At 36.4% G+C, this 19,918-nt stretch overlaps 1 protein-coding gene across 4 annotated transcripts in view; it reads right to left on the bottom strand.

Annotated features, from left to right (window-relative positions):
• Positions 1–19,918, bottom strand: part of LOC114667077 (CCR4-NOT transcription complex subunit 3-like) — a 106,982-nt gene that overhangs the window by 79,661 nt on the left and 7,403 nt on the right. For all 4 annotated transcript variants that reach the window (XM_051920154.1, XM_051920156.1, XM_051920157.1 and 1 more), the window contains exon 2: positions 7,407–7,482. In XM_051920154.1, coding sequence (XP_051776114.1) covers positions 7,407–7,431 — 25 coding nt within the window. In that variant the 5' untranslated portion in view covers positions 7,432–7,482. The remainder of the gene's footprint in view (positions 1–7,406; positions 7,483–19,918) is intronic.

Below are 19,918 nucleotides of genomic sequence, written 5' to 3'. Positions count from 1 at the left end.
ACATTCTTGGCAACTACTGTAGCATCCAAAAAGTGGTTGAAAATTGCCATAAAATGGTGTCCAATGGCAACAGTTAATGTCAAGTCCTATACTAGGTGTTAATGTTGTAGCCAATAATAATTATCATAATGAAAAAATTTACTGAAGACAATGATCATCACAGTGCAAGGTAAAGTTACTTCGATCAGGAATTTTAGGGCCGACACCAATCACCTATATCATGTTACTGGAACAACCAATTACGGTTTTTTTTTTTTCTTTTATCTCTTCAACAAAAATCTTTAAGCTTCAGCATAAGGAGGCATAGAAGAACCTAATGTTCTATATTAAAATGTTAACTTTGGTATTTTTATAATTAAACTACAGACCATGGGTTTTACAGGTTCCTTTTTTATTAACAAAATTAATTCTGTAGGCTTACTGTTTATTGACCAAAAAAAGCTAAAATTAATAAAATTCTCTAAATACTAACTTTAAAAAATAAAATATGTAGAAAAATATTTATTAAAATATTTGGCATTAAAGAAAATAAAATATTGTCATATTTACAAGCTGACATTGTTCCAATTTCTTCTGTATTCTACTTATCTGAATCAAAGCTCATTTAACACTGGATTTCCTGAAGCCTACCAAAAAACTCATAATCCAGATCCAGGACGAAAGTCTTCACACATTATACACTTCATGTCATTATTATTATAACATGGAAAAAAATTCTAATTTAGGTATGTGTTCAGCATTTCTTGCATTTCCTTTCATCCTAAACTTAACCAGACCTTTGTAGACACAGAACCCATATGAAATGCCTGTATCCCAAATAACGATATACTGTATTATTTACCCTTTACAACTCGAGATCTCACATGCAGATAAGGAGCCTTGGCTTGAGCTGGGAGAAGTTTTTGCCCGAGCTGAGCTTCGTCAAGGCAGGGGATGGGACAGCAGGCTGCTTGCTGCTTGTGCTGATTGAGGTATTTACAAAGCAAAAGATGCTGATGGAGAGGTGCAAAGGGATTTAAGGTGGTCTGGGATTACGAGCTTTTTCGTAGGCTTCAGGAATTCTAGTGTTAAAAAAAGTAATTTTCATCATGTGTCTAACAAAAAAGTGTATACATTCTTACACATTGATTAAATAAACTGATACTGCCAGTAAAGCACCGCTTAAATGTAAATATACCATGCACTTATAGGTTTTAATAATTTTAATCATTAATTGCACTACAGCTTTTTTACTGTTCAAATATACATTTACTGTATCCATGCTTTTCAGTGTACCCAGCAGACATTCCTAATTCTTCAGGTATAATCATATATATGTACTACCATTTTAAATTATGCAGTATATGTTTCTTACCAAAACGTATACTGTATGACACAAACACATAAAACACACTACAAACCTTTGGATAAGCTGCAAGTGTTCATTAGATGTTTATGAAGAAGACACAAGGCAAACACGCTTAACAAGTTTATAAGTAAAACTGACAAGTTTTGCTGTTAAACTAACAAGGCTACTATTTAATAAGCAGCAATTTCAAATTCTTCTTTATCTCTTATTTTTCTAATTAATAATGTGAGCTACTGACCGTCCAAACACAGACAAGCAGTGTTTATTTTTAAAGGACAAATTAAAAAATAGCTTTCCTTGCTGTTAACGTAAGTGCACAGGACAACTCTCCCCAATTTCTTTTTCTTGGTTTAATATACCACTTTCTTTAATATGAAAGCTAATATTTCAATCTTCTTTCTCTGTGGTAAAGTCTGCCCTACTGCTCTCTGTTTACAGGAAGCTTGCAGACAAAAATGATGTGTTAGTTCAACTACCAAAATAACTTGTGCAAGGAGCACTACATTTAAACTACAGTAAAGCTTAGAAAACCAGATGCTGAACAAATATTTTTTTGTGAGTGGTCAATTTCCTGATGACCGATCCAGTCTTTTATAGTGAAAATCAGAACAGTTAAATTGGCAGCTGATCGGTCGGAGCTTCACTACTTTTTACCCCTAAATACAGATATACTGAAATGTCTTCTTAGTAGATACTTACTGCCACAAATGTACAATCCTGCCAGCTGTGGAAAAAGTGATGCGCTGTGAATACTTTCCGGATGCACTGTATATATGGTTGAAATAGTTTTTACTGTCAAATAATACAAAGAGTACACAACACGTGTTTCGCCCTAATTCTGGGCTCATCAGGCGTACACGCTCACTACACCTCCCTCTCGGGGAAGCGAACCTCGGACGTCAGCGAAGCCTCTAACGTTACGCCACACAATCTAATTGTATGGGGGTCAGACTACGAATGCCATGAATGTAATTACCCTGATCTACATGCTGTCAAATGAACGAACCACACGCCGTGGCGCAACGTTAGAGGCTTCGTCTCTAGCGCTGACGTCCGAGGTTCACTTCCCCGAGAGGGGGGTGCAATGAGTGTGCATGCCTGATGAGCCCAGAATTAGGGCGAAACAAGTGTCGCATACTCTCTGCATTATTTGACAATAAAAACTATTTCAACCATTCTATGATCTTCTTCTCGCAACTGAAAGAGGGCACCGTGGCTGATGTTAGCCGACTTGCTGACCAACCACAAGCGTTACCTGGTAGGTAACCACCCATACAATCAGATTGTGATTCAGACTACGAATGCCACATATATTATATATTAGCATCACAGGGACCATTTTCTCTAATGCATATGTAACATAAACATTTGATTAGTATAGAGAACCAAAAGGTGTTCAGCACTTTTTTGTAGTTTTTCACACAGTGCTGTGAAAGATTAACAATTAATATGAATTTTAAACAAGAATGTGAATGTTGTTTCAGACTCTTAGATTAATTTGAATATCTCTCTATTATAAAAAAAAAAATCCTGGAGAGAAACTGTAGGGCGTTGATACGTGATCTTCACGTTAAGATCACGGAAGACAATTAAAAGACCCGTGAGGACCTGAAACATGAGACATTGTTCCAACAGATTGACCGTCTCGCGATGACGTAAAACATAAGATTCTTGTAAGACACGCCCTATTTGCAATCAATATCAAATAAGACAATGGGGCAGCAAAATATTCAGTCGTCTAAAGGATTTGAGCACACACAGATTCAGGATCTCACCGCATATAAAGCATATAAGGACAAAGGATAAAACGTCAACTAAGCGAAGAAGAAAGCAGCGCGGAGAAAAGAGACTCAAAAGCGTTGGAGAGAAAAAAGAGCAAAAAAGAAAAAATAATCTAGGTGCAAATTCAGAAAATAACGAAAGTAATTATCAGCCCGTAACAAGTGGAATTGAAACAAAGCATGTCCAATCAGGCTCTGAATTAAAAGACAGAGTAAAAGACAAAGTAGAACTTCATAAACATGTTCACAAACGTTGGCGCTATACACATGCTGAGCAGGTTAGAGATTATGAAAGCAGTGGAATTCGAAAGGCTCAAAAAAAAAAAAAAAAGCATGCGCGATACAAATGTGGAGAAAGTTAAAGAATATGAAAGTAGGAAAATTAGAAAGTATAAAAAAAAAGAATGTAAAGATCGCAGTAGCGCAAACAAACGGAAATTATTACTTGAAAAAGGGAAAATAATCACCACAGACCAGGGGCCTCATGTATAAACGGTGCGTACGCACAGAAATGTTGCGTACGAACCTTTCCACGCTCAAATCGCGATGTATAAAACCTAAACTTGGCGTAAAGCCACGCACATTTCCACGGTAACTCATTCCTTGGCGTACGCAATTTATCCACCCGGTTTTGCAGACTGGCGGCACCCAGTGTCAAAGCAGTGCTACTGTTCCTGTGTGATCACCTTTCTTTCTTAAATCCACATTCCTGGCGCGGCTTTATAAATACACTGAAATTAATTGCATATTGTTTATTAGTGTAATGCATCTGATTGTAATTAACCTGTAGCAATATAATGGTCCAGGGAATAGCCATAGTATTCCAAATACCATAACTGCTTTAGCGTTGTAACTCTCACTGCATCTTCTTTCAGCTGATCCCGTTAAGGGTTGCCACAGCAGATCATCTTTTTCCACATTACTCTCACTGCACCACTCGGAGTATTTATAGCACTGTATCTGAGTGGGAAATCACAGCAGCAGCTGATTGGAAAGAGAATTATCGGTACACAGCATGAAGCAGACGCTGCCTGAGCCATAGCAAACGCTTTAGTCCCTGTACGGACTTCGCGGTTTAGAAACAGTTTCATCCCAAGAACTCTAAACACACTAAATCAGTCCATCAAGTGCTCCTTGTAGAAATGTTTGGACTTATAAGTACAATTACCCCACTGTAAACTTGCACTACAGTTATAATATTGCACAACCTGCGCCACTTTATAAAGCGCGTATTTACATGTGATGATGGTATTCATTTCTAAGACGAAATGCAGCAAAACATGTTGATTATATTATACAGATAAAACTTTAACTTCATTTAAATAATCTGTATTGTTAATAATTAAACATGTGAGGACACGGTGCCGCAGCGTTAGCTAGTTCAGGGATTGTTCCTGCCTTGCGCTGTATTCTTGCTCGTGCTGACGTGACACTGGAAGGATAGACGGATATAATAATTAAACACGTACTACTAAGATGTTTCAATATTCCTTAAAAGTTTTGAAGAATCGAAGTTCTAAGCTTACAGATGGCTTCACGTCTATTACATAGCTTATTGTGTGGCGATTGAGTTTTTGGAGAAAGAAAAGTAAGGACAGGAATTGGAGGTTAGTACGTTTGAAAGAGACAGTACTGCTGTGATAAATTATTTAATTGAAGGTTGCGCATGGCGCAGCAAGCCTCTTGCGTGAGACATGAACAAGCACTGTGCCACCGTGTTCCCATGTTTAATAACATGCTTTCATTCCTATCATCATGAAAAAGATATCACGTATACATCTCAGTATTTTAATTATTCAGAGAGCTGTAATATCACGAAAGTAATGGATTATGTGTCCTGTCGGAGAAAGAGAAAGCCCGTTTAAAAACCAGGTAGTGATTCATACACATAGAGCACATAGAAGATCAAATACAGAACAAAGCATTTAACATGCCACTTTAGTTACAATGGGATTTGAGAAACTAGTAAATTAAACGATTTTAAGATGAAGTTTATGATGTTCTACTTTAATGGCAAAATAAACTACATGATTAAAGTGGAAATTTCGAGATTAAAGTTGACATTTCGTGCTTTTTTCCCCACTGTGTGCCTTTTTTTTTGTCTGTACCCTAATAAGCTTTCATATGACACTCAGACGGTGGGCTACGACTCGCTTTTTCACGGCGACTTTGATATGTGATTTCTTTTTTATTTCGGGCACTGTGCGACTTTGTGAAGTTGAGCCTTCGAGTTTCTCCGACACTCTGTCACTCGATCAGCTTCCTTTTGTTGATTATATCACTGTTTAAACCAACAAATAGTACGTTTTTCCTTTGCCTCCACTTGGTATTCGCTGAAATTCTTATATTTTCTCCCGTGCTTTTCCCATTGTCTTTTCACAGAAGGCTATTTATATTGATTTGCATATTCAAAGAGGCGTAATTCTGGGAGGAGTTGGGGCGGGACAGAAGGTGCGTGCACGTGCGTTACTTTTCACGCAAATCGGGATTTATGTAGTAGAAGAACGTGAAAGTATGCGTGCGCACAGATTCCTGCATCTGGATTTTTCTGTGCGTACGCACAATCCCGCTTTTGTGCTTACGCCATGTTATAGTGTGAGTTCTACGCACGGCGTTATACATGAGGCCCCAGGTGTCATTGAAAAAAAAAAAAAGCAGGACAAAGTGAGGTCAGAAATAAAACAGTAGAAAACAAAGTAAAACATCATAAATTGGTTACAAAACAAAGGGGCCAAACACATTCAGAGCAGGTTAGAGATAATGAAAACTAGAATTCAAAAGACTCAAAAAAAACGTAGGCGCGAAACACTTGCAGAGCAAGATACAGAATATGAAAGCAGAAAAAAACGAGTGTCAAAAAAGAAAGTAAACATCGCATTAGCGCAAAAAAAGAGAAATTATTACTCGGAGAAATAACTAAACGGTGAATAAAGATCGAATATATGAACACAGGTGATATGTCAGAAGTATGTAATATTGTAAGGCTTTGAAGTTTAAGTCAGAGAATTTCAAAAACATGTTTTACCTCACATGCATTTATTGGTTACTTTGCAAAAAAAATTATTAACTGCTGATGATGTAGATCACGTTGTCTGTGCTGAAATTCCAAACAGAGAAACCTATCCTGAATTATGGTACAAAGTCATTAAACTGACCTCATTTAAAAGATTCAGCATATTGGAACTCGAAAGATTCCAAATATTGTTTTTACATAAGTTCTGAAATAAAAGTGAAACCAATGAAATAGCAACAATTCAAAGAAAAAAAAAATCTTAAAAGTGCATATCCGGAAAACTAAACATGGGGGTTGGCGAGCGAGGTCCCTAGTATTCAAATAAATAAATATCAATGCCAAAAAGAAATCCTACTCTGCTGGGCCCTTGGGCAAGGCCATTAACCTTCAATTGCTCCAGCGGCGCTGTCAATGGCTGACCCTGCGCTCTGACCCCAAGGGGTATGCGAAAACTAACAAATTCCTAATACGAGAAATTGTATAAGGCGAAATAAAAAAATACATATTTTTGTATTTAACATTTATGCCTCAATTACCCGCCTCGACATCACTAAGGACTACAAAGAGAGATGGCAGAAAATCTGAGGTTGTAAGATAGGAAGGTACATCGGGAGGTAGGACACAAGGTGGCATGCCTACCATGACCTTATGTGGTACACAAGATTTAAATAATGGATTATATTCCTTACTGGGGCTCACTTCTGGATTGGCATGACTGAGATGTAATGAGCAGCAGCATTCTGTACATAGCAAAGTTTATTTAGGGTTTTGTTTACAGTGTAATAGAAGATGGTGGTGATGGTGTACTAATGCAAAATTATAACTATGAAGACATGCCTATAAGATTAAGAAACAGAGCTGGTCTTAAGAATACAACATTTCAAAAATGCAATAAGGATGACTTGATAACATTAACACCATCTCTAAATAATGCAACAAATATTAAAATATTAACCTGAATCCTTAAAGGATACTAGCAAAGACAAGGGGGAAAACTAAAAGGAAGCATTCCAGCCCATATTAAATGAAATGTAAAACAAACTTGACTCTGGGAAAAAAAAAAGAGATAACAGGTCAACAACATGCATGAGTATAATTTGGTCGAGATTTTTACTTTTTTCTCTATATTCAGAGAAGCGATTTCAATAACATCTTGAACACAATTTATAATAAACAGAAAAAGGTTAGGATATAAAACAGTTCAAATAATGACAGGGAATAAAACCTTGTTTGCCATGTAATATAAATTAATCATACAACTGACCTTGTAATTTCCTCTTATCGGCCATGACTCCCTCAGGAGAAGAATTTCTTCATACCTTCAGATGCTTTGAGCAGAGCTACACATGAAAAAATGGAGAAAAGCAATTTTTTTCATTACAAGTCTGACAAAGTCACCTCTTCAAAGGCAGTAGATAATGTTATCAAAAGAGTATAATTACAAAGAGAATTTCAGAGGTCCAGGAAGTGTTTTGGGGATATAAACAGATAATGCTTGAAAAAAGTAAGTCTACCATCAAAATCTGGAAGCAAACTGGAATATTCATTGAAAATACAAAGTCTAATGACAGGAGAAAAACACCCCCCCCCCCCCTCAAGTGACAGGAAGAAAGCATAATATTCTGGATTTCCCAATGGGATCAATAAAGTTTATCTAATCTTATATAAAGGACAACATGATCAGAATCATAATATTTATTCATGATAAAATATATCAGCTGTTGCCCCCGTCAGGGCTAGGTTGGGTGGATAGTATAAATTAAGCATTAAATACAATTATTTTTTACATTAAACAAAAAGTAGCATACATTAGAAGATACATTATGCAAATTTATAGATATCCTTAAATAATGCAAGACCAGAACCTGACAAACCATTACATTATTGTATTAAAAGACAAAATTATTCAAATACTATTTTGTATGTTTTTTATTCAAACTAAATTGCTGCTAATGTAATTAAATGTACACTCACGTTTACAAAATTACAAATGTAAAATAAAAAAATCCTGATTCAAGTTTTCCAAACTGTGGCAATGTCTGGTTTTAAAGGGTATGATTCAAGATTTGTCTGACAAAGATAGTACTAGGGTGTTGTACCATGTTAGCCATTATAGACGTAGTGAGAAATTAAGAAAAAACAACACATTGTATTGGCTAAACAGAAAGATTACAATATGCAAGCTTTCGAGGCAAGTCGGGCCCCTTCTTCAGGCAATATATAAACCCTGAAGAAGGGCCATGAGTTGCCTTGAAAGCTTGCATCTTGTAATCTCTCTAGTTAGCCAACAAAAGGTTTCATTTTGCTTAACCTCTGACAAAGATATAATTAAACAAAGTTAAATGGGCCTTTACTAGCAGCAAAGGGAGGAAAAGCTTTGCACAGTTTTCAAATGAACACAAGTACTCAGCCAGCAAAAGTGTTATAAAGCTTAAAATTTCACTTCAAATTGTGATAAATCAATGTCTAGTTTTTAGAATAAGTATTGTCCAAGGCTGAATACCATTATAGTGGCACAGCATGGAGTACAGTAGTTAAAAAGGCAAAAACATGCAAAAATAAAATAAGCAAACTAGAAGCATCATCGCCATGTTCATTTTAAATTTCAAATTCCAACTGTCCTTTAATATATATTTTTTTTATGAGTATCTGTTACAAATACCATGTTAATAGAATGTGGTAAAACATGCACAGGTCACAAATTAATTATGCTATACAACTTTATCAGTCTTCAGAGTTACCAAAAAAAATAGCATCAATCTTTTGTGAATTACCTACGCTAAACTTTAACTGGTCCAGAAATTATATTTGAAAAAGTGAAGATTTGAACAAAAAGTCTTAATGAAATAAAAAATACATTTAAAAACCTCAATGTTTAGAGTGAATAAAGATAAAATAATTAAAAGTGAAAATGTAAGTAAATAAAAAAATATTTGTTGTACTGTACTTCATATTCTCAATAAATGCAATCTTGAAAATATTAATAATAATTAAATATATAAAAACTCCAACAAAAAACTTAACACCCACATTCATGCTTCATGAGCTTTGTCAAAAAAACAAATATATTTTGACAAATTACATTCAACATTAAAATCTATTGTTCTGTTTTTTGGATAAGGAGGAGTTTAAATGTAACTTTTAGAAACAGATGTGACGATGCTGCACACAGGCTTTTAACTGAGAAATGTGTATGACTTATTAGAACAGGGTAGAAAGGTAAGGGTTATGAAAGACAATGAATGACCTTCAAAATATACCAAATGCTTGACATTGTGCAGAAAGGAACTGTATAGGCCAGCTGTTGCTGACATTTGATCGAGTATATCCACATAGTAAAGGGAGTTCCCCATTCAACATGCTGGATGAAAACATTTTCCAGGATACAAGATCAGAGGCACAAAATGGCAATTTTTAAAGGATACCATTTATTTAGAATTAATTTTCTGAAGCAGAAGCCATCAGATCATTTATGAGTAATACAAACTTGTTCCTAATTTATAAGCAATTTACCAGGTCAGGTCAGGTCAGGTCAGGGAGCATGCACTGTTACAGCGCATTGCTGCACCCACCACACAATGAAACAGCTCGGGATCCTGGTTGGCAACCCCCCAGGCAGCCCACTGCCAACCTCCAGAAATGCCCCTCTATCTGCCACAGCCAGGTGTTACATGTGTGTCCCCTTGGCCTGATCCAGCCACTCATGTCCTCAACAATGAAGATCCTGCAAGTCAGATCACTCTCTGGGAAATCACACCACATGGCCATAGTGCCACAACTGACCCTACCTCACAATGCAGGTAACGTGCCTCATTTGGGACACCGTGAGCAACTGTTTATTCAACACAAAATCAAAGCAGCAGTACCCAAGGATTCTCAGAAGAGATACAGTACTGTAGGAGTCCAGTCTTCGTCTCAGGTCATTGGATAGCATCCATGTCTCGCAACCATATAGCAAAACAGGAAACACCAGGATTCTATAGACTTGGACAATCGTCTTTCTACATAGATATCAGAAGTGCCACAAAGCCCTTTCCAGCGACCTTACGCTCTCCCAAGGTTGACACTCTATCCACAGACAGACACACTGCTGATGGCTGTGCCCAAGAGGTCATTAAAGGCCAGGAACTTGATTTTTATCCAGGACACTCACAAGCCCAGACACTCAAGACTCCTCGCTCAGTCTCTCGAGAGCCCCAATCTGAGCCTACACGAAGATCACAGCATCGTCAGCAAAGTCAAAATCAGTGAATCTTTCTTTACCAACAAATGTCCAACAGCTGCAGAACCTCATAAGCTTGCCTGACACCCAGTCCATGCAAGCATTGAACAGAGTAAGAACAACAACACACCTCTGATGAACCCAGGAATCGATTGGGGAAAAACACAAGAGGTTTTGCTCCACTCTGTACAGCACATACAGTACCAATGTACAGGCCGGCCATGATATGCAGCAACCTCGAGGGGATCCCATGAAGTGTCAGGATGACCCACAGGGCAGCTCGACCAACTAATTTGAATGTTTTATGAAAATTGACAAAGGCTGCAAAGAAACTCTGCCGATATTTGCATTTGCGCTCTGTGGGAACCCTCAGCGTGAGGATGTGGTAGATGGTAGATTTCTTAGGCATAAAACCAGACTGCTCTGTTTGCTGGTAGGTGAGCAAGTGATCATGGATCTATTTACCAAAATAGTGAAAATGTAAACGCTAACTATTTCAATGGAACTACACAACAGCACAAACAGCTTAAAGTATGTTCTCAAAGCATCACAGTCTCCTCGTAGAACAGAGCAATTAACTTTGAAACTGATTGTCACAGTTTGTTTTGAGTATATCTGCTCAAGTTTATATTCACATTAAGGAAACACACAATTTAGTTCATTCACATAGAGACACACTCACTGAAAATGTAATTTTGCTGTATGGCTATTTGTTCACTTTCGATACCATGAAAGAAAAGCCTTTAAAATTAATTATGATCATGCAACGGCAGCATCAGATTACTGAAGGAATTAACAGTAAATAAAGAAGGTCTACTATAGTTTTAATTTTGGATGACCTATTTCTACATGTCTTCATTTACTGATAAGATTAAGAAATTTACTTTGTTCACTTTATAATCTAACTCCTGAACATTCTACTGAACAATAAAGCCTATAGCTATTGTTTGTTTCTTTCTAAAACATGAAGAAACTGTCATTAAGTATCTACCAAGCTGACCAAATCACTCTAAGTATTAAAAAAGTGACGTCAATTATGCACCACGTCTGTCTGTCACTTTGCACACGTGCAGTTCAATAATACAGCTTGCATTTACAACTGCATCGTGGAAACGATATTCTTTATACTTTTTATACCAGAATTAACTACCAGCAGCACCCAGATACTAATAGTGATTTAAAATATTACCTCAAAGGTTTGGTAGGTTTTCATCAAAAACTACTGCTATTTTTAAGAGGAGCTGGAAAGTTACACATGTACAGTGATCCCTCGCTATATCACGCTTCAACTTTCGCGGCTGCACTCTATCGCAATTTTTTCTCATACATGCTTACGTCACTACACATGCGCTTTCTGAGAACTTTTATCTAAGCCCCACGAAGGCTCCTAAACGTGCTGCTTTTTCTAAGCCTTCTGACAATAAAACTAAGCGCCGGAGGAAGATGCTTACCATCCAGGAGTAGGTGAAACTCTTGGATATGATCAAAGATGGCAATACCCTACAAAAGCCTCCTCACGCTAGGGGTGGGCGGTATGACCAAAATTCTATATCACGGTATTTTTCTAAATTATCCCGGTTTCACGGTATTCGGCGGTATTTTTTTCCCCATGCATGAGTGGATGTTAACCACATTTTCCACTGCAATTACTGCAGTAGACTGGCTAAGAATAACCTGTTATGAGAATTGTACATTGTATAAAAAAACATTTTAATGTGCACACAAGTATTAATACAGGTCTGCATGGCCCCATAAAGTGATAGTTTTCAAGGGGGTGACACTAATGAAGAGAAGGAATCACATTGCATGACAGTTGCAGTCAAAATACAAAACCTTTTTATTGAACAAATTTTGCAAAAAGTTAAACTATGATTTTGACAACATATTTTCAACCATCCAAAGAGGCATTTAGACTTAGTAAAATATCCAGAGGTGCTTGTCAAAACTTGTATTGCACTGAACATGTCTTAGAAAAGTAATAAATAGTAAATATTTTTTGTGAACCAACTACACTTTGTTAATGTTAACTATCTCTGTCCATTGACACGTTAAAGTGACTTTTTCAACAACTTTACCATCAATAAACTGCATAATATTTAAACTAATAAATAATAACAATAAAATAAATAAATAGTATTATTACTGATAGCTGCACTATTACTTCAAGACTTCAAGCCCAGGTGCATTACACAGTATTCACCAAATTAAAATAAAATAAAATAAAACAAGTACAACTTTGTGATGACATCCTTACCAACTGTACCATCATTTAGGCAAACTGCATTAATATGGACCTTGCTTCAAGCTAAGCTATACACATAAATAAAATAACTGCAACTTGCATTTACTGTATAATGCTATTTGTGGTATAGCCCTACGGAAGTGCATTAGGGCCACGGTGAAGAAAAAAAAACACAGTAAAGAGGAAAGAAAAAAAACAAACTACCGGTATATGTCAAGAATAAAGTCGACATACTGACTTTATTCTCGACATTTCCACTTTAATTTTGGCGCTTATGTCAAGATTAAAGTCAACATTTCCACTTTATTTTCATAGTTTACTTCATAATTAAAGTAGAATGTCATAAATTAAACTTCATCCTAAAATCAATGTTTAATTTACTTGATTTTCTCAAACCCCGCCATAAGTTAATGCAGCACATTAAATGCTTTGTGTTGTGTTCCCCAACCCAGTTGTTAATCACTATGCTTCTTAAACTGACTTCCTATAGACTGAGAGGAGGCAGCAATCACCGCACAGAATCCATTCATTTCATGGTATTCCTGCTCTCTAAAAATTTAGAATGCTAAGATAAATACTTGATATCATTTTCATGATGAAATGCATTAAAGCAGGTATTAAACAAGCATGGTAGTGAGGCGGTAGTGCTGCTCCCTGGCAGTAAGGGGTCCCCATGTGTAGGTTCAGTGTAGAGACCTTTATGGCAGGTGTGACGAGGCTCCAAAAAACTGGATGTATGAATAGCTATTGCACAGGTTTAACTTAAATATTGTGTAAATGTTGGGTTTGTGATCTGGTGGTCGGAGACACGAACACAGAATTCAATGCATGTTCTTCTGAGCGGGCTTTCTTTATTGCACGTGTGCTGTCTCTGACGTACCAAAACCCCAGTTCTTATCCGTCCTTTATCTTTCTCCACATAACCAATCACCGCACAATAAACGTCTTTGTGAAATTAAAACTAGTTATAAACTTAGCCCACGGAGTGTTCAGAACTTTAAAAATATCTTCGTTATACATGTTTAATTATGCCATCCATTCAGAGTTGCGCCCATCGAAGGATGAATACAAGCAAAACATACACTAGCAGGGTCAATATAGCACAACAAAACCCCACATCCTACATGACTTTGAAAGGAAACTGAAGCGCTGAGTAAACCCACCAGAAAAACATGCAAAAGCAAGGCAGGCACGCCGCCGTGCCCCCATATGATTAATGCATGCTTTAATGCATTTCCCCATGAAAATGATATCAAGTATTTATCTTAGCATTCTAAATGTTCAGAGAGCAGGAAGATCATGAAGTGAATGTATTCTGTGCGGCGATTGCTGCCGGCGCCTCCTCTTAGTGCAAGAAGAAGTCAGTTTAAGAATCACTTAACACAAAGCATTTAATGTGCTATATAACTTATGACGGGGTTTGAAAACATGTTGTCACACTATTACACAGTACCATACATTACACTGTATTGAAAACAAATAAAACAAGTACAACTTGGCTTGCAGTATTATCCAGTAGTATAGAAACGGTATTTATACATCTGACCTTTTAAAACTAAAGTATCTCCAGGCTCTCTGTCCATTTTCACCACACAGCATTCCTATGCTACCGCCCACTATTTGGTGGTGTAGCAGTGAAAAAGAGCCCTAGTGCAACAAATCTGTGTTTAGCGGTGTAGCAGTGAAAAAGGTCCCTACTTGAACAGTTTCCCACTGCGCCACGTTCCGAACGTCGTTTAGGCAATTTAAACCGGTGTTGCGGTATAAGAAAAATCCATATCATAAAAAAAATAAAAAACGGTTTTCGGTATGAACTGGTATACCGCCCAGCACTACCTCACACATATGAAAAGACAGCGCCAGCAACTGCCTATCAAGATGTTCTTCAGCCGCGCACCCAGACACCCACTGCCTACTCCTAGTACTCCTTCAGCGGAAGAAGACAACGACGCACCTGCTGAAGATACTGCACCACCTGAAGACTCTCCTACTGAGGTCATGCCTTCATAGGTTAGTGGTTGTGTGTAAGAACTGCGTGTATGTGTAATTAAATGTACAGTACGATAATAATAATATGATATTTGTAACGTCTAATATGTCTTATGTTCTCTTATTTTGTCTAATATATTGGGTAATACGAGTGTAATGGTGACTAAAGGGTGTTATTTCATGTCTAGAGGGCTCTAATAATGTTAAAAAAACGTTTTTAGAAGGTCGTAAACAGGTTTTCTATACTCTAACTGCGAAAATATTCGATTTATAAATAAAGAATCCTACTTCGCGAAAATTCATTTATCACAGTAGAGTCTGGAACGGATTAACCGTGATAAACAAGGGTTCACTGTATAAATAAAAAGTGTCACCATTACCTATCAAGCTATCTATCAATCCTTATTACCATTAACAGCATTGAAAATTTGCATTACAAAATTACAATAAACTACTAAAATGTAGAGTAATTACACAATTAAAATAAATACAGCAGGGTAACTAAAATAGTACAGAGCAAGTTTATCATTAATAGAAACTAAAATGAATAGGTAAACTATTAATAAAAAACATTTTTGTAAACAGAAATAAACAAAACCAAAAAGAAAAATTAAAACTTGACAAAAACTATTAACATAGCTGAAAGACTAAGATTAAAAAATAGCTCACAAAAAAATACTTTCCTTTTTCATCACAACTGGCGTGTAGGATAACCTGGGCTTTAGCGGCTCTCAAACGAATCGAAATATATTGGTATTTGATTTCAAATAAATATTACTAATTTCAGACTTATTTAACCCCCTTTACCCTTACTTAGGAGACAACTTATCCACCATGAGCTGCCTGCAAACCTTTATTCAGTGAACAGTGGCTAGTGAAGTAGGGCAGGTGTTGACACAGCATTTGCAGTGACAGTGCAAGCTGAACACTGGCAAGACGTGTGATTTGCTATGTTAAACAGTGGCAGTTCTTCAGAAATTGAGCGACATCATTATATATTCTAGTGTTAATGAAGCACACCAAAGTGACGATTTTGCTCAACCTGTAAATTATGATGCAGCTTCTGAATGTGCAAGTATTTCCACTGTGCTAGACTACATTCACAGTTGCCATTCATTAGATCTTCAGTGCTCAAGATAGAAGTATCAGATACAGATAACCAATTACAGAATTTCAGTTTGTTCGTAAGTGATGGCATATTACCTGTAACTATGAGTGAGCCTAATATACAGTATGTACACAGCAACAAATGCAGTAGCACACTCTAAGCCAAACTTCAGATCGTACATGAGGTCTGATATCTGTTAAGATGAGCTGCTGGTTTTCTTTGTACTTCCTGTATATTAAGGTGTAATTTAAACATCTGAAGTTGAAATGTGCTGGTTAACAAAACCTTTACCTTATGGACAGAAAAATTATATGTGAGAAATGGTTCAGTTTATTTCGCAGGTGTCTATGTTCTATTGACAACAATTCATATGTCACTTCACACAGAAGGAATCCTGTTTGAAAATAAAACTGCACAGATGAAGAGAGTCACAAAGTCTACATTAGTGAGAATTATGTTGTTGAGTAATCACTTGTGCTTTAAAAATTCATCTGACAAAACAAATCTGTTTTCTGACCTCTGGAACTTTTCAGGCCTGGGGATAGCAATATTCTAGAAATAAACTTAATGTGATTGAGAAAAACCCAGTATGGGAGTTATTTTAAATACAACATTAAAGGTGTCAATTGGAAGAACATTATCTTGGAGTTGGATATGTTGTGTGCTGTAGTCATTAAGAGTAAAAATCCCACTAACCTTAAAATCCACCTACAGAGACATCACAAATTGGACAACAACATATTTCTAGTGAAAGAAAACAAAGGATGAAAAATGGCAACATTTTTCGGAACATACATTTTTTCAGCACAAATTGAAAAAATTAAAAAAGTTTATAATTTTATAATTGAGTAAAATTCCTCATATTCAGTATCAGGCTTACTTTTTGCTTGTATTAACAGGACACATTTATGATTCTACAAACATTAAACTAATATTATATCTAAACCCATTTATTGTACAGTTCTGTCTGATTGAGGTACAAAACTAAACTACATAACTGTTAAACCATACCATAATTACTAAAACTGAAACTAATATATACAGTATATAAAATAAAACCTTTGTGGAACAAAAAACTAAAACTAACTAAACTAAACTAAAACTGTAATGGCAAAAGCAAGGTTGGCTCCTGCCTTGCCCCCAGTACTACCAGTATAGACACCAGCTCTCCAAGACCCTGAACTAAATAGGATGGAAAATGGATGAACAGAGTATAGCAAAGGGTTACAGTATAGATAAGGCTCATTAAATACGATTAAAATTTTATATCAAAGATTTTTTAACTAAACAAGAGTTTTTAAAAACTAACAAATACCACAATGGAAACCAGTAAAAACAAGATAACTAAACGGATTAATCTTCAGAGTATTTGCCTTCAGTTAACACTCCAGCATCGGCTTTCAGACCCTGTTGTAACTTGTTGATGCTTTTGTCCAGAGAGACTATTAATTAACAAGAGAACTGAAACAGTCCAACCGAGCTGTGATAAAAGCATGGCAAAACAACTCAACATCAAACTCCAGTTCTTAGGTCACTACACTAGAATCCTATTAGCTTTATCTGAGACTTTTTGATTCTATGTTGACATAAAAAGTAATTTATGGTATTGATCCTAATCTACTGTACAGAGGTTATTCATGCTTATAATCTAATACTATATCATAACAAGATAACAACCTTTTTTTAAAAAAAAAAAGATGTAGGGATACCCTCATTTATTTTATCAATGTACACCTGTTAAAACTTCTAGTGATGCTGTTCATATTGCTTTTTAAAAACCATCGCTATTATTGAAACAGTTTATGTCAAAATTAAGCCACCCACTGAAGAATTATTTTCCGATTTGGGACATCACCATTAGGAGGAATGCTGAGATGCATTTGGAAGGCGCATTGCGCAGTGATGATGGATTCGTTGTTTTTGAAGAATGCTTTGACAGTGAAAGCACGGTGCGCACTGGACCAAGGAATGTTGCCGACTAAAAACTACAAGGGATCACCTATCAAAGGACCCGCACCCCAACCCACTAGGCTGCCTCCACCTCATGCAATGACCTTGAGAAATGTTGTAGAATAAACGTTTGAAATGTGGTACTTCTTTTTGGCTCACCCTGTATATTTGAATATTGACTCGAGGTTGTATTAAGTTACTAGCCGTTGGTTTATCTTTTTTTTGGCTCGCCCTGTATATACTGTGTGTGAATATATTTTAATGTACAGAAATATCTTATCTTTTTAAATACAAACAAATGCCCCCAAGCTCACTGGATGGTTGTTCACAGGGATGTCACAATACCAGAATTTTAGTATTCAATACCAATACAAGTGAAATTTCATGATACTTTATACCACGGCAAAGACCAACAAACTAGTATCAACATTCATAAATATTAAAATACAACGCAGGACATGAATTTTAATGTAATAATGGACATGGGATCCCCAGGTGTAACAACAAATGGCAGAAATATAATCTTGAGGGGATTTTAGCATAGGGTTTAAAAAGATTGATATTAATATGGACTTCCAAATTTATCCTAGCATGTGCACATTACAAATGTATTCTGGGCATATTCTCTCCAGTAACTGAAAAATACTGCTTACTTAAAATAGAAATTCAAGCATTATTATTGCTGTACTGTTGAATTACCGAATTCCAAGATAATTCAGGATATTTTAATTCAAACAAATTCCTTAAATCTGTTTTTGTAACAAAATGTCTTTAAAATCTAGTTTGTCAACGAATCACTCTTTTAGGTTTGTAACATTTGTGATTACAAGAATATTTGCATCATTAGCTGGTTAAAAACAAACTAAAGAGTAACAGATGAGTAAAATTGATTCAATTTTCAAAATTCAAAAAATCCTGAAACTTTAATTTTCCAAATCTATCCCACCTTTCATTTTTCTTTTTTTTTTTTCCCCATTTGTCCTAGTCTCGCTGGGCAAGAAATGACTCCCAAACCAGAATACAAGTCTGGGGAAAACCCATTAAAAAGTGTGTTCCAAAAATCAAGAGTGGTCTCCCCTAGACTTGCTCATATACTCAGACAAGACAATGATTGTATTTTTTTAGGGATGCACGATAATATCGGATTTATATCTGTATCGGCAGATAATGGGTTAAAATAAAAAAGTTACATGCAAAAACAGATCTGTAAAATCCCACAATAGTGTCCAGCACGTCTTAAGTAACATGAAGCCAAAGTTTGTGCGAGGTAAAACCAACAATCGCTCTTTTACATTCGATTGCCATTTTTCTTTCTTGCCTTACAAGATTTTTTATACATTCGAATTATGTTAGAATAGTGATATTCGATCCAACAGCCCTAGTTATTTACTTAAAACAATGTTGTAAAGATCTCCACAGTTTTTTTTTTTTTTTTTTTTAAACTCACCTCTGTTGTCATCTGGCTGTTTTCCCGAGGCATCAATGTGTTCTCTTCAAGAATTTTGTCATACATTTTGAACAGCGTGCATGCCACCTCGTCATTTATCTTGGCCCTTTTCTGTTGTGGACAATCTATCTGTGATTCACTTGTTTGCATTTCGTTCGATGCAAGTTCCATCTCAGCTTGCAACATTTTGAGTGCCAGTGATTTTACATCTGCACCGAAATAGCGGTCTTTGTATCTGGGGTCTAAAATAGTGGCAACACAGTACATGGGTTCTGTGTAAATCTCAATGAAACGATTGTGTACAGCCTCCAACAGAGTGCTTTTACTGGTTTTGACTACGAAGTCAGTATTAGCACGTTTAGTCAACAGTCGTTTTAAACCATTAACTGAGGGAATAACGTTAGAAGCCAAGGCTTCAGACTGGCAAATTTCTTTTGTCAGTTGTTCAAATGGAGCAAGGAGTGTGATTATGTTCTCGATCAAACCCCACTGATTAGACAGAGTTGCAGGTAACTCAAAATCAGAGGCATAAGCCCAAGGGCTCTTTTCTGCTCCAGCAAGCTTTGCAGAATATAGAATGTGCTGTTCCATCTAGTTGAAACGTCTTGTTGAAGCATTTTCGGCTGCATAACAAGTTCAGTTGGTATAGTTTTGAGATGCGAGTTGGCTAATTGTGAATGCTTAAAATGACCGACTATTTTTCTGCCGATCGCCATTGTATCCGAGACGCTGCACTGGGATAGTACGTCGTCGTTCACAGCAAGTTGTGAAGTATGAGCCATACATGGCAAACTTGGGATCCTGCATTCCTCCATAGC

The sequence above is a fragment of the Erpetoichthys calabaricus genome, chromosome 16, assembly GCF_900747795.2.
Source record: "Erpetoichthys calabaricus chromosome 16, fErpCal1.3, whole genome shotgun sequence".
Classification (NCBI taxonomy): Eukaryota; Metazoa; Chordata; class Cladistia; order Polypteriformes; family Polypteridae; genus Erpetoichthys; species Erpetoichthys calabaricus.
Note: the sequence above shows the minus strand (reverse complement) of the source record. Positions and strands in the feature narration are given on the sequence as shown.